At 33.1% G+C, this 14,518-nt stretch overlaps 4 protein-coding genes across 4 annotated transcripts; 2 read left to right on the forward strand and 2 right to left on the reverse strand.

Moving 5' to 3' along the window:
- The first annotated feature begins 4,006 nt into the window (after positions 1–4,006).
- LOC105770364 (uncharacterized) lies at positions 4,007–5,890 on the forward strand. Its single transcript, XM_012591532.2, has 2 exons — positions 4,007–5,020; positions 5,741–5,890. The coding sequence occupies exon 1, from the start codon at positions 4,141–4,143 to the stop codon at positions 4,996–4,998; it is 858 nt and encodes a 285-aa protein (XP_012446986.1). The 5' UTR covers positions 4,007–4,140; the 3' UTR covers positions 4,999–5,020; positions 5,741–5,890.
- On the reverse strand, positions 5,542–6,197 carry LOC105770365 (uncharacterized). The gene has a single exon (XM_012591533.2). The coding sequence runs from the start codon at positions 6,195–6,197 to the stop codon at positions 5,712–5,714; it is 486 nt and encodes a 161-aa protein (XP_012446987.1). The 3' UTR covers positions 5,542–5,711.
- A 1,606-nt stretch (positions 6,198–7,803) lies between these two features.
- On the forward strand, positions 7,804–10,750 carry LOC105770126 (U-box domain-containing protein 30). The gene has a single exon (XM_012591183.2). It carries the CDS (start codon positions 8,368–8,370, stop codon positions 9,700–9,702), a length of 1,335 nt encoding a protein of 444 aa, XP_012446637.1. The 5' UTR covers positions 7,804–8,367; the 3' UTR covers positions 9,703–10,750.
- A 13-nt stretch (positions 10,751–10,763) lies between these two features.
- Positions 10,764–13,900, reverse strand: LOC105770125 (growth-regulating factor 1). Its single transcript, XM_012591182.2, has 4 exons — positions 13,310–13,900; positions 12,682–12,900; positions 12,061–12,436; positions 10,764–11,950 (listed from the first exon to the last, which is right to left on the reverse strand). The coding sequence occupies exons 1-4, from the start codon at positions 13,683–13,685 to the stop codon at positions 11,107–11,109; spliced, it is 1,815 nt and encodes a 604-aa protein (XP_012446636.1). The 5' UTR covers positions 13,686–13,900; the 3' UTR covers positions 10,764–11,106.
- Positions 13,901–14,518: the final 618 nt, after the last annotated feature.

Raw genomic sequence — 14,518 nt, forward strand, 5'->3', positions numbered from 1 at the left:
AACTCAATTTAATTTGCCCATATATGATTTATACAATAAAAAATATATTTAATTTATATACATGTTTAATTAATAAGTTAAAATGTACTATTATAAAATTTGAAAAAAAATTAAAGTTGTTTTAAACAATTTGTTTTTATTTTTATTTTCTTCCTTTCATAGAAGTGTAGCATCCTTGAACTACCCATAGCCCTCTCTAACCCTTAAATAGAAAGATAATGCGTTTTAACGCACTTAAACCCACATCCTCTTACATTGACAACAATACATATGCCAACTGAACTAAACTCAATCGACTTAAACAATTTATTTTAAATTTAATTTAATTTAACTTAAAATTTGTAAACATATTTATTTAAAATCTTTATATATACGATTGTATGTACAAAAATCTATAACGTTAGTTAAAAGTAACATATATTTTTAAAATAAATATAAAAGAATTTATGAATTGATGGTACTAATTTAACTTAAAAATAAATAAATAAAAAGTTAAAAAAGGTATATTTTTCCAGAATGATCATTTCACTTTTTCAGTTAAAATATTTTAATTAAAGATTAAAATTAATTGTTATTAAATTTTTTTAAAATACATTTTTTCCCAAAATGATATATTTTTAAAAATATAAACAGTTTGGAGCATATTAAAAACTTTAAGTAACAATCATAAAAGTACACATATGTAGATAGTAAAAAGATGTATGGCAACCATTATATGAAATGTTAAATTGATTGTCTGTAAATCAATAATATGACATTAAAGTAAACAAAAGGTATTTGAATGAACTAAAAAATTAAATAGTTGCAAGTGAAAAGTTATAAGTAATTAAAAGTTGTTATTATTTATAGTGATGAGTATGTCACTTTATTAATAACAAAGGACCATACTAATTCAAGTAGATATCTGTTGAACAATTATGTTTATTGCTAAAGACTTGACTATTCATTTTGGATAGTTATGTCATTATGAAAAAATATAAGATTTTCTATAAATAGGAGTGAACTCTCGTTTGTGTAACACACACAAAAAAAAGACAAAGTTTCTTTTTATTCTTTCACCATCTTTTATATGTTAGATTGTTATAGAAATTGATATCCCTGCTATGTTTCACTTAGTGCTCAGTGGACTGTTTCCGTCAATGCAAAACGTAGGTAGTTACTGAGCTTCATTGTATCCTCGAGTTTCATTTGTCAGTAACTCTTTTGCACACTATAATATAAGTGGGAATAAACAGAACTTTAAAGAAAGTAGCATTAATACATGCCTTGAAGCTTTCGTTAATTTCTCAAAAGTTGATTTTTATCCCCATACACCAACAGTACTAAGAGTATTTAAAAAAAATATTTAGATTATATTATTTTAATTTATTGAACTTTTTTATAACATTATTTTAATGTTTACATTAGAGTAGTATTAATATATTGTATAGGTTTTTTTAATGTGTTCTAAATTACATAATATTTAAAAATAATATAATATAAAGTATTATAAACTTAAAAACAGACCGGGTCAGGCTCAAGCATTGAATGTTCAAGTTCAAGCCTAGCCCATATTTTAAACGGGTCTAATTTTTTTGTTCAAGCCCATTTTTGGGGCCTAATATTTTTACTCGAATCCTCCCAAATTTCGGGTGAACCTTTGGGCCTGGACGAATAACCCGACTCATAAACAGGTCTAAGTATATATAATATTTATAGAAAAGATATATAATATGATCTTAAACATATGCCTAAAAATGTACAATAATATATAATATATTTAAATATTCCTAAAATATAATATCCCATAATAATATTGTCGAAACCATTTTTTATTTTGAGAAAAAAATAAATTAGTTGTCGACTTTAAAAAAACAAAAATTGGGAATCGCCACCAATCTTTTATTGAGGTGTGATTGGATCACCTAAAAAATAGCTTTGGTCTACGAGTTTTAGAAAAATGGATCCGGGAGTCGGTTACGTACGAGTAAGGATTAACACCCTCGTAAAGCCCAAAATTGGTACCTAGTTAATTAATTAGTGTCTTAATGTCGAAAATTTAAAAATATGATCCTTAATAAAAACTTAAAAAACGTTACTTATTAATACTCTTATCATTTCGGAGAAAGAAAATGTCACACACAATGCGTGAGGGCACGACATTCTAATTCCTCAAAAATGAATTAGTCCAAAATACTCGTGTAATAAAATTTAAAAAAATATTCATTTGTTTAAGATTTATAAAGAAATCACAGCCCAATACGTTAGGGCACAATTTCTCAAAATCCTAAAATTGGAATATTTCCTTTTTTATTATTATTTTTTAAAATCTTTGTCTCGAGAAATCAATACGTTAGGATACAACATATTAAATTCCCGACAACAAGCTTTTCATTTTATTTTTTTGATTAATGAGCAATTCTCGATTGTTAGATTTAACGAAGAAAATTGGAACCCAATACGTTAGGGCTCAATTTCCTTGAAAATCCTAAATACGAGTATTATCTCAATTTTGAAAATTTTAAAATCGAGTAAAAAATGATTTAATGCTACATTAAGTGTAAAATACAATAATAAATACAACAATAGCATAGAAATAAACGAAATTAATGTACATAAAAACAACGACATGTAAAGTATCAAATGAACAAAATATAAATGAAAACATAAATCAATAAGCAAATGAAGGAAATAAACAAAAAAAATATAAAAAGAAAAAGGTACAAAATATATACATGAAATTATAAAGAATAAAAGACATACACATGGGTTTACATATAAAATTTTGGACTATAGAATTTATAACAATATATATATAATGCATTTACGAAAATAAAGAAAAATAGATAAATATACATATATATATATATATTATAGCATATGTGTTGAAAATATAAGTTTGTATTTAAGCAAATAAAAATATAGACATGTATGTATATATATATATATATATATAAAATATTCATTAGAAAAATATATAAATACATACATGTACATATATACAAAAGTAAAAAAATTAAAACTAAATATAAAAGTATATATGTATATAAAAGTTAGGAAGTAAAATAAAAATAAAAACATATGTATAAAATATATATAAACATACGTATACTATATATAAAACAATATATATATATTACATAAAAACGATGCATGCACATGAATATAAAAATAATAATAATAATAATAATAATGATATAAGATTAATGATGCCACATAATCGTATTAATAATATTAAAATAATTAATTTAAGAATAAAAAACTAAAATAACAAATAGAGGATTAAATAGCATCAATAATCAAAGACCAATGAATTTAAAACAAAGAGTATAATATATATATATATATAAAGGCTAAATAAAATGTAAACAAATTTGAAAATAATGAATTTGAAAATAAATAATAAGGGAAAAAAAGATTTGAAATCAACAATATACAAATTAATAAATAAATTATACACAAATCAACAAAATAAGAACGCAAAAGAGAGAGAAATTTGAGGAAATACTCTTAAGAGTTATTATTACTCCCCACTTCAGTCCCTTACAATGAAGGGAGAGACCTCTATTTATAGTTGAGCCTCCCCAAATCCAACGATACAGATCAATTATATCAACGGCTAAGATTAAAGGGTATCTACAAATTAAATCTCTAAGATTACAAAATCATATCTTTTAAGATTGCATATATTATATTTAAGATTGCATATATCATATCTAAGATTACATATCCTTGAAGATTATATTTTCATATGTGAGCCCGGGCTAAAATTAGGTATTACAAATATGATACCATAAGCAAAAGTTTTTGAATAGATTTTCTTTTAATAGAGATAATATTAAAATTTTAAAAATTAAAAATAATACAATTTATTAATTGTTTTTTAATTAGGAGTGTAGTCGTTTAAAAATATATATATTTTTGCTGATTGGTCAGCAGTCTTGGGCCCAACTAAGCTACTTAGGCCCCAAATAACTGTGGTTATTTCGCAATTAATGAGAAATTTGATGCTATTTTATCGTCAGTAAGAGTGATGTTCAGGTCCTTTCCTGTCTGAGGAATTCAAATCCTCCTCTGTCTGGTTCTCTTTGTTTATAATTTTCTTCTTCTTCTTTTTTAATTATTGCTTGAATTTCTTGTTGTTCTTGGGTTGGTTCTTCAATGGAGGTGTCTCAAAAAATCAATGGGAAAAAGAGGTTGCCTTCAACTCCGTCAAATTATGTTACTCTCCTTCAACTACAAGAACGATGGATCAAAGAGAAAGAAGGAAAGCAGAAGGGAAAGGAAGAGAAACAAGAGACCCAGCAGAAACACGAGGAAGAGGAAACAAATTTTGAAGAGCGAGTGAATGACGAGGTTTCTGGAAGAGAGAGCCGTAAGAATAGGCAGATTCCTCGACCTGATCGGGGTAACGGGAAGCATGTAGCGGAAGGGAATCCCAGGGACGAGAAAACCGCCGCGGCCAAGGATTTCGACAATGAGAAGAAAGGCAAGGAATTGAAGAAAAGGTGGAAGTCGAAGAACAAGAAAAGGAACGAGATGAAGGAAAAAGCTAGGGCAGCTAACGAGGGGGAGGAACTGACGGGAGGTACTAGTAAGGCGCCGCTGCCTACCGGTGTGGAGCATAGTAAAGGGGAGGAGAAGCTGATCGGAGATGAACTCCAGGCTCCGGTGCTGACGAGTGTTGAGGAAGAGAATATTGAGGCGAGAAGGGAGTTAGGACTGAGTTCCATTCCAAGAACCCATGACCGTACGGAGGAGGTTGGACGGAAATTTCAAGCAATGTCGATGAACGGTGAGATTAGAAGAGCGGATCATCGTAGATACGGTGGGCAAAATGTTCATCTCAACTATCGTGGTGGCAAATCGGAGCGGAATAGGAGATATAATGGCGTAAAGTTTGATAGGCGTGGAGAGGGGAATCAGAGGAATGAAGGGATGGCTTGGGTTAGGAAAGGGGAAGTTAAAGATCAAAATGTCAGTGCAATTCAAAGCTCGAGTTGCTCTTCTAAGGATTGACATTGATGGGAGTTTTAATCTGGTAATTGCTGATGAAAACTTACTGTATTTTCATTTCTGATGAATGCAAGGTTCTTCCATGCACTACCTATCGTTTTCACGATGAAACTATGAAATTTTAGTATATTTTGCTCGGCATTTTGGTTAGTGGAAGCATTGCCATTAAGTTCATATTTTGAAGTAGATGATTCAGAAACAATGTATTATGAATGGATTTAGCGAAAGATTGTATGAACTATGCAATGTTTTGGTAATGTATGGGATTTTAATCTAGTAATTACTGATGAAAACTTATTGTATTTTGATTTCTGATGAATGCAAGATTCTTCCGTGCACTAGCTATCTTTTTCATGATGAAACTGTGAAATTTTAGTATATTTTGCTAGGCATTTTGGTTAGTGGAAGCATTGCCATTAAGTTCATACTTTGAAGTAGATGATTCAGAAACAATGTATTATGAATAGATTTAGTGAAAGATTGTATGAACTATGCAATGTTTTGGTAATGTGCTGCTTTCAGCTGATATAGAATCCAAAGCTCAAGTTGCTGATGAAAATTTCATTCTGGATTTTTCATTTCTGATGAAATGCAAGGTTCTTTCACGCATTTGATACCCTAGTACAATTTATTGAGTATTTTGGGTAGTGGAAGCATTTGGCCGACGTTTTGCCTTTTCTTTATGTATACACACATACATATACATATAAATGAAATCACACCTTACGTTTGTATTCGGACATAGGTTGCTGATGCTGGGATTTGATACGACACTTTCGTTTCAATTCAAAAACAACATCGTTATCTTCGAATAAACAAGGCTTGCCTTCATCAATTCTGCCCATGTTCTTTGGCAACCCTCTTGATCTCATCTTCAACCTCAGTTGCTTTGGCGAAAACATGTCCATTTCATTTCCATAACTGGAGCTCCTAACAGATGCGGCCCTAATAAGCTCTGTTATATCATCATCTTTGTTGACATTACGCATTGGGGATGAGCTTTCGCAAAAGCTCCTCGGCAACTCATAGTATTCCACCGGGAAATGACTGGGGCAATGTCCGTGGCCGATTCTTGAAGCACAACTTGTCAAACTTCTAACATAAAAATCCCTGGCTTTCCCCAAAGCTTTGAAAGGAACTTTGAGGTACCGGATGAACTTGTTACGAGTTCCGGGTTTTCGGTTATGCCCCTTGCTCTTCATTATAATTGTGAAGATGGAAATGCTGGGGATTCGGTGATTGTATGATGGGAAATGGATCGCATGATGAAAATGGGAGATTGATGAAAACAATGAATATGTTGAAGAAGATTTAGGGTTTTATTGAGGGAAGGAGTTGAGGTTGGTTGAAAATAGAACTATGAATAGGAAGAGATTTGGATTTGGATTTGGAGTTGTTTTTCTAAAGCAAGCAGAGGTTTTGGGCAAACAAAATATGTGGAAGCAGCCTCATGTACCATTAATAAAGAAAATCAATTGACAATGAATAGAAATATAAAAATCAAATCAAACAAATTTTTAAAACTAAAAAAAGAAAATTTAATATCTTATATAAATCATTCTTTTTATAGATTTATATTTAAACAACTTAGTACTATGATTCATAAATAAGAAAGATAATACTCTATTTTAACTTATTAAATAACAGTTGATCGAGTCTTAATTCGATTGGCATGGAAATTAAGTAGCAATGCAAATGAACGTGAATTCAAATCTTTATGAATTAGCGATGGATCATAAATAATTTTAAACATTATGTTAGAGAATATTATCGGATAACAACCTGAACTTCGTTGAATTGTTTTTATATTTATAATATAATATTTTATTTTTCAAAGTTCAATCGAAAAAGAATAAAAAAGCTAAAACAGGATATGGTGGTGATTGTGAATAAACAGATGTAAGCACGTGTGCGCACAGTCACCAAGGGCCACTACACGTAATTTTATGGTCGAATTCGTATGTTAGTCCCCATATTATGTCTAAATACACATTAAGTTGATCAATTTTAGTTATCCTACTTTTGAATTTTGAAATTTCAATTCTAACCCAAAAGATGAGATAAAATTCAGTACTTCATCTTGTTGTAGATTTAATCATTCTTTTCTAATTTGAAAATTTTAATTCTATATCTTTTCTTTTGAAATTTTACTACTGATTAAATTTATTAATTAAATTAACATAAATTTTTATGAGCATTATATAAAAATAACAAGTTGAAAATGCATTACAAATAACTTAAAGAAATTAGTGTATACCATTTGAGTTGAGATTGAAATTTCGGTAAGAATTATGTATTTTTGTCACTAACCTCGCAATGAGGTCCATTTTAGTACTTGATATTTTGTCATGTTAACACCTGAAAGTTGAAAATATATATAACATCTAAAAAAGATAACTATTTGGTAAATTGGTGGTGGAATTTTTAACTTCGGGATTGAGATTTTATTAGAGTTAAAAATTCTACCACTAGTGTATCAAATAATTATTTAATATATATATATATATATATTTAAAATTTCAAATGATAGTATAACACAAACTTAAAATACCAAATCATTACACCTTGGTGGAATTTAATTTTAAATATAAAATAGACATAAATGTCAAATCAAGAGACCTAATTGCTAAGTTAATCACCTAATTGAGTCATAATTCATTGCTGCAATGCTTTCCAGACGCATTATTTCCTCCGCTAAAACAAATTCAAAATTCAAAAATATAAGATATAAGATATAAAATTGAAAAATACGAAATCCGTGAGTCACTAATAGGCAATAGCACAATTATCCCAAATTTATTTATTTATTTATTTTTGCGCAGTATTAGAGAAGAGGAACTGTGCCATTGTACAAGTTAGATTGTTAAATTCTCCAATAATCTCTTCTTTTCTTTTTATAAACAAATCCATGTCCTTGTTTTGCTTTTGATTGTTCTTTACCATTTTCTCCTTCTTAGCTGATATGGGCCTGGGATTGTGATGATTTCAGCTCCTTTTTTTGTTTAAGATTCTTGATTTCAGTAGTGATAAAGAGCTTTATTATTAGAAGATTGCATTTTTTGTACTATTATTTCTTTAATGATGGTGATGGCTTTAGTGGTGAAGGAGGAGGTTTCGTTTTTGACCAGACAAAGGGATCAAATAAAGCAAACGACAATGAAAAGTAAAAGAATGGGGAAGAAAATATGTCCCCTTTGATTGGCATTGTGGCTTCTTGTTTTACTGGGTGTGGTTTTTGTCTGCTTCAAGGCTAGTTCTCTTGTAAATTAGCTCTCTCTCTCTCTCTCTCTCTCTCTTGGAAAGAAAAAGAAAAAGAAAAAGGGTCCTTGTTAGATTCTTTAGCATCTCCAAAAGGGTGTTTGAAGAAAGCCAATGTATCAACCTTCTAGTCGAAAAGAAGCTGACATGAGGCTTGATAGCCAAGTTCTAGATCTAGAAACGGCTGTAAAAGATGGGATTTTGGGAGGAAATTGTCGGGTGATATCCACTGGTTTTGGTTTAAAGAAATTGGATCTGAAGTTAATGGCCGAAGAGCTTGAGTCCATTGATGTGCCTACGGTTTTCATATGTCCAATTTCTTTGGAGCCAATGCGAGACCCTGTGACCCTTTGCACTGGTCAAACCTACGAGAGATCCAACATTGTTAAATGGTTCTCATTAGGCCATTACACATGTCCCACCACAATGCAAGAGCTTTGGGATGATTCGGTGACTCCAAATAAAACCCTTCAGCAGCTAATTTATAGTTGGTTTTCACAGAAGTATTTGGCTATGAAGAAGAGGCCAGAGGATGTGCAAGGAAGGGTCAAAGAGGTTTTGGAGAATTTGAAGAAAGTTAAGGGTCAAGCTAGAGTTCAAGCACTTAAAGAGCTTAGGCAAGTGGTTCAAGCTCATGGGACAGCTTTGAAGACTGTAGTGGAAAATGGAGGCATTGCTTTCATTTTATCTTTGCTTGGTCCTTTTACAACTCATGCTGTTGGCTCAGAGGTGATTGGTATTCTTGTGAACTTGAATCTTGATTTAAATTCCAAGTCTGATTTGTTGCAACCTGCTAAAATATCTTTGATAGTTGATATTTTAAATGAAGGGTCGATTGAGACCAAGATTAACTGTACTAGGTTGATTGGAATGTTGATGGAAGGGAATGATTTTGCATCCCAAAATGTTGCAAGTTTGAGTCTTTTAGTTGGTTTGTTGAGGTTAGTGAAAGATAAAAAGCACCAAAGTGGGGTTTTATCTGGACTCATTTTACTCAAAACAGTTTGTTCTAATGAATCAGTTAGGAACTCTTTTGTCAATGTTGGGGCAGTCCCTCAATTGGTTGAATTGATGCCTGGTTTGAACAATGAATGTTTGGAATTAGTCCTTTGTATATTGGAACTTTTGTCAAGTATTCCAGAAGGAAGATTGGCTTTAAAAGATTGTCCAAATACCATACCAAATGTGGTGAAATTATTGATGAAAGCTTCTGAAAACTGTACTCAGCTTGCATTGTCAATACTTTGGTCCATATGCAAGTTTGCACCAGAGGAATGCGCTTCACTTGCTGTTGATGCTGGTCTAGCTGCAAAGCTCCTTCTAGTTATACAGAGTGGTTATGATCCCGTGTTGAAGCAACGGTCGGCCGAGTTATTGAAACTGTGTAGCCTAAATTACACTGATAACATCTTTATTTCCAAGTGTAAGCTTACACGAACTATTGAATGAACTTTCTGGTTTGGTTCCCTTGTCCAATATAACAAATGGGGTTGATGAGCAACCAGCTTTGGAGAACTTGGATTTGGGTCATTCAGGGTTTCTGAGGTACCCTTTACTCTCTTGTCCATACTAAACTCTTTTTTTTTTTTTTTCATATCAAGTAGTAGCTAAACTGAAAGTTGTGTAGTTATCAATCTGCTGTTTATAAGCTCAACTTTCTGTCTATAATTTCCAATAATTCCCAGCAAGGTTGTGATTCAATCTGTTTGTGCCATTGGTTGCTTTGTTGCTCAATCCACAGGAGAGAACTCCAACCGCAAACTCTTATAATGAGCTTAGTGGGGGAGTTGATAAGCTATGTTACTCTGACTTTATTTTTCTTGAAAAACCCATATCCGACACTCATGTCTGATACATATTTTGCGCATAGCAAATGTCTTGACACTTTTGTTTTCACGATTCACCGTGATTCACAAGCGATGCACACTCGCCCCTTTGCCATAGAAAAGGAAGGTTTGATCATTTGAGTAGGCTTAATATCTCACTTGACAACTCGAGCTTCATTATCCATTTACTTGATTGACCATTTGAGAAAGTACCACAGATGCCCGGTTCGACCATTTGAGCAAGCTTAATGTCACATACTTGAATTATCATTAGTCATTGTTGATTGAAATCAAAACCCAATATTTAGATTGCTTAAGGCCACACGAAGCAGACAATACCTATCTTTCTTCTCAAAGGACAAAACCATGAGAATAATTCACCTCAGAAGCAATTATAGAATAAACAATACGATAATTCTTGCATCATCATCATTATCTTCTCCATCTGCATGAGTGCAACTGAAAGAAGGTTTTTACTCCTTTTCTTACTATGAAAGGGGAAACATGAGCACCTTGGGTTTTCAGTTCAAATCGCACTCGTCAATTTAAAATTGTTTTTATGTTAATGTTGGATAGTTATAAGTTTCTGCTTGATTGAGCTAGGTTCAATATTGTTACCTTCAGTTAATCTAAAGAATTTACAGTTCACTGTATATTGAAATTATAAGCTTGTAATTCCTGAACTTTAACATAATTTGGTTCATGCAACTATTTAAATTTCAACATGTTCAAGATTCAAAATTCAGCATCCACAATAATTTTCTACCTCTCAGGAAATAACATTAAGAAAGTGTAAGATGCAACATCCAGCATCTGCAACCACTTTCTTTTTCCGATATAACCTAGTTTAATCTATAACATTTAGGAACAAACCATGGCTGACAAGTACAAAAGTACGAAAATTAAGAGATTAACATAATAATATAAGCTTTCATAACTAATTGGTTCCATGTTGGTCGACAGATGAAACTCGTGCTTCTGTTCCTTCTTCTGCAACAGCCTAGGGGCTTCCCAATAGTTGAAATGGCTATGTAGCAGGCAAAGAGGAAGATTCGACAAGGTTTGAACCAAGGAGATCATTGCAATGGCTAACGCCTTCATGAGTCTTGTTATTCTCTGGACTGCTTCCGGCACTGCTATTCGAAAGGGAAGCAAAGGTTGTCTTTTGTAAGACCCCAGTTGGAGATGATCCGACCAGAGGACTATTTTCCGAGCTCTCAGTCATTAGGTTCAGTATTGATGAGTTCTTTAAGTCCACCATGGTGCTGCCGTTACTGTGCAGAGCCTCACCTAGAGGGCCACCAATAGAAGTCCCCCAAGAGACTGGAATCCAGTTTGCTTGCTTCTGGTTTGATTCATTAACTACATTACCCACTCCCAATCCAATGTTTATTGGGTTGAACTCACGAGATAATCGGAGAGGTGACGAAGTTAAACTTTCGTTGTTGGGAGAGGAAGTTGTGGACGTGAAATCTGAGGCAGCCATGGGGATTGATATGGAAAGTTGAGTCCTGTATGATTGAACATCAAGTTCGGGCCAGGAAATGGCAGAGCAATGAGACCGACTTTTAGGCCGATCATCAATGAACCGACGAAAGGATTGCTGGGAATCAGTTTCTTGACTAGTAAGATCTTGAGATGAACCAAAATTTCTGCTGTTAATCATGGAAGAGCTTTTATGGGAAGGATTGAGCTCGCCAGAGGAAACAACTCCAAACCCATTTCTCAAGTTCTCTTCGTATGAGATTGGTTGCTTTGGAATCAAGAAAGGGTTTTCTTTAGATTTTAAGTCACCATTGGGGGATATCATGGAGAGTCCTGCTGCATTATAAGGCATTTTTTCACCTACAGTGTCTTTATTCAGAATCGACCTGCAAGAACAGAATTCATTAATATGAAAGTAATATTATGTAATAACTAACTTCTACCTTGGATGTAGTATATCTCCAACACGAATATATGTAGAGGATAGTTCTATCACCTGTTCAGTGAAGCTGCAGCAGAAAGATTAGATGTGCCACCAAGCTGCAAATTCTCGTACTTCTGCCGAGCACTGGTGAGGCTGTTGGGCTCACCACTACCACCAACTGGCCCTACCGCTGATGCTGAAGAGGATGAGACATTAGGCATCAGCTTGGAAGTAGTGGCGGCAGTGGCTGTGACGGAATGGCTGGGTTGGCCTTCCACAGGCTTTCTTGAACGATGGCGACCTCTGTTCATGTGCCGCTCGCAGTACTTCTGGCCAGCAACAGCATCTCTCGAGCACCGCCATTTCTTTCCATCGGTTCTGCGACACCTTCCTGGCTCTGGATCAGTGTTGTTTGAGAACCCAAGTTGAAAAGCTCCCCATCCCATCGCTGGAACATCATAAACAATAACATGAAACACCCATAACCGTAAAACAGACAACAAATTCCAAATTGTAACTTGAAAAACGAAAACTTAAACTGGTAGATGTTGGCCTAATCATGCATGCCAATGTCTTTTTCTGTCAGCCAATCCATATTTGATACAAGTTTTTAACTTTTCAGCTTTATCATTGCATTGTTTTCACTTAGCTCAACAGTTCTTTTCTTGGTGCCCAAACAAGTGAGGAACTTACATGTATTGGGTCTGAAGAGTTCACCAGAAAAGCTCGAGAAATCTGTAGAATCAAGGGATTTTCTTATAGGGAGGAGAAGATTAGAAGGTACAGGCACATTTGCAAGTATGTACTTGAAGATCAAAGCCTGGTGTTCAAGCTCCATCCATTGACATGGAGTGTATGGACCTTTACACACTCCATGCATGTTTGCACCATTAAATCCTCCGTTGTTGTACCCTGAAAATATAATACCAAGAAAAACTTAGGTGTTTCTCATTTACTCTAAATGTAAAAAAGGGGGAAAAGGGGGCACACAAAAGTTGTGGCAGGATAACCCAGAAACCATAACTTGTCTACTAAACTTAGGGAGGATACAACAAGAAAACATAACAAAAAAAGGATGTTGGGGAAAATGGTAAACAAGACAAAAAAAAAAGGATAATCTTTTAAGGGGAAGAAAAATAGAAAACTTCACTTTTATTGATATGACTTTAAAGGAAAGACCATTAGATTCTCCATGAAAAGAAAAGACCCTAAACCAGGGAACCAAAAACCAAAAAAAAAAAAAACATATCTAATATTTTATACAAATTCACAAATAATGTTGGAACATCTGCATTGCTTAAAACCTTCAATATGTAAGTACCTGTGAGGTAAATGTGAGGAAATGTGACATTTTTGGAGCTTCTATCCGCTGAAAGAGCATCTGGTTTTGGGGCTGAGAAGCTCAGCATTTGTTGCTCTTCTTGTTCATCAAAGAAGATAGAGGCATTGGATCTCAATAAAGTATTTCTGTGGTGGAACATCAATGGCTTTGAATAGCATGAAAAATCATCATGAATTTTGGCCAGTTTTGAACTCCTCAACTCATCTTCATTGTTGCAAGATCTCTCTTGCTTGAACAAACCCCCAGATCCGTACGACTTTTGGTTTGTCTCTTGATGATCTGAACCAAGAGAGGAAAAACCAGTTGCAGTCTCTGAACCTATAAACCCCTCCAAACCCACCACCCCAAAATCCATATGGCAAAAAAAAAATCAAACTACCAAAACTCTACACTCAAGAAAATGAAGCATTGGGTTATTCTCATTCATACAAAGCACAGCAGCTTGAAAGTAGTTCATATTAAAACAAGTTCTCTTTCAAAGATTTTATATATTTTAAGAGAAAAAAAAAAGAAAATATTAAATAATTGGAGATAAAGAGATAGAGAGAGAAAGAGAGGCAATGAGAAGACTGACTGGACAAAGCTAGCAGTAAATACTACCACATGTATATATATATATATATATATATATATTTGGGACATAACTAACAAAAATATCAGTCCCTGAGATGCCTATATAGATGAGTTATTACTAGCTTCCTAATTTCCTAAATCAAAATCTACTTGAAAAGTTAAAAAGAAATTTGAGTTTGGTTCATCTGTCATTTCCAAAAGTTTTGAGACTTCCCCATTTCTAACTTCATCTTTTCTTTAATTCTGAATCTTTGAACTGTGAAAAAAATTGTGGGTGCATGAAGTCATAATTTAGAGATAAACTGGCACGTGACAGTCGCCATAACTAAATTCTTTCCCTCCTGTTCATATTGTATATTCACTACAATCTCTTTCATGGAAAATTAAAGCATGTTTAAAGAAAAAAACATAATTCCTTGCTATAAACTCTATATTACTACATATATTTAAATCCATAACATGGAAACTTGAGAAAAGGTCCTTGTTCCCATAAACTTATACTGTTCCCCATTGGTTATTGTTACCTTGTTGGTTAATACCAGCTTCTGTGCTTGCATTGCACCAAAGATTATTACCACTGACAACATAATAATAACAACCTAAACCCAAATAATT

This window comes from Gossypium raimondii, chromosome 5 (genome assembly GCF_025698545.1).
Source record: "Gossypium raimondii isolate GPD5lz chromosome 5, ASM2569854v1, whole genome shotgun sequence".
Taxonomy (NCBI): Eukaryota; Viridiplantae; Streptophyta; class Magnoliopsida; order Malvales; family Malvaceae; genus Gossypium; species Gossypium raimondii.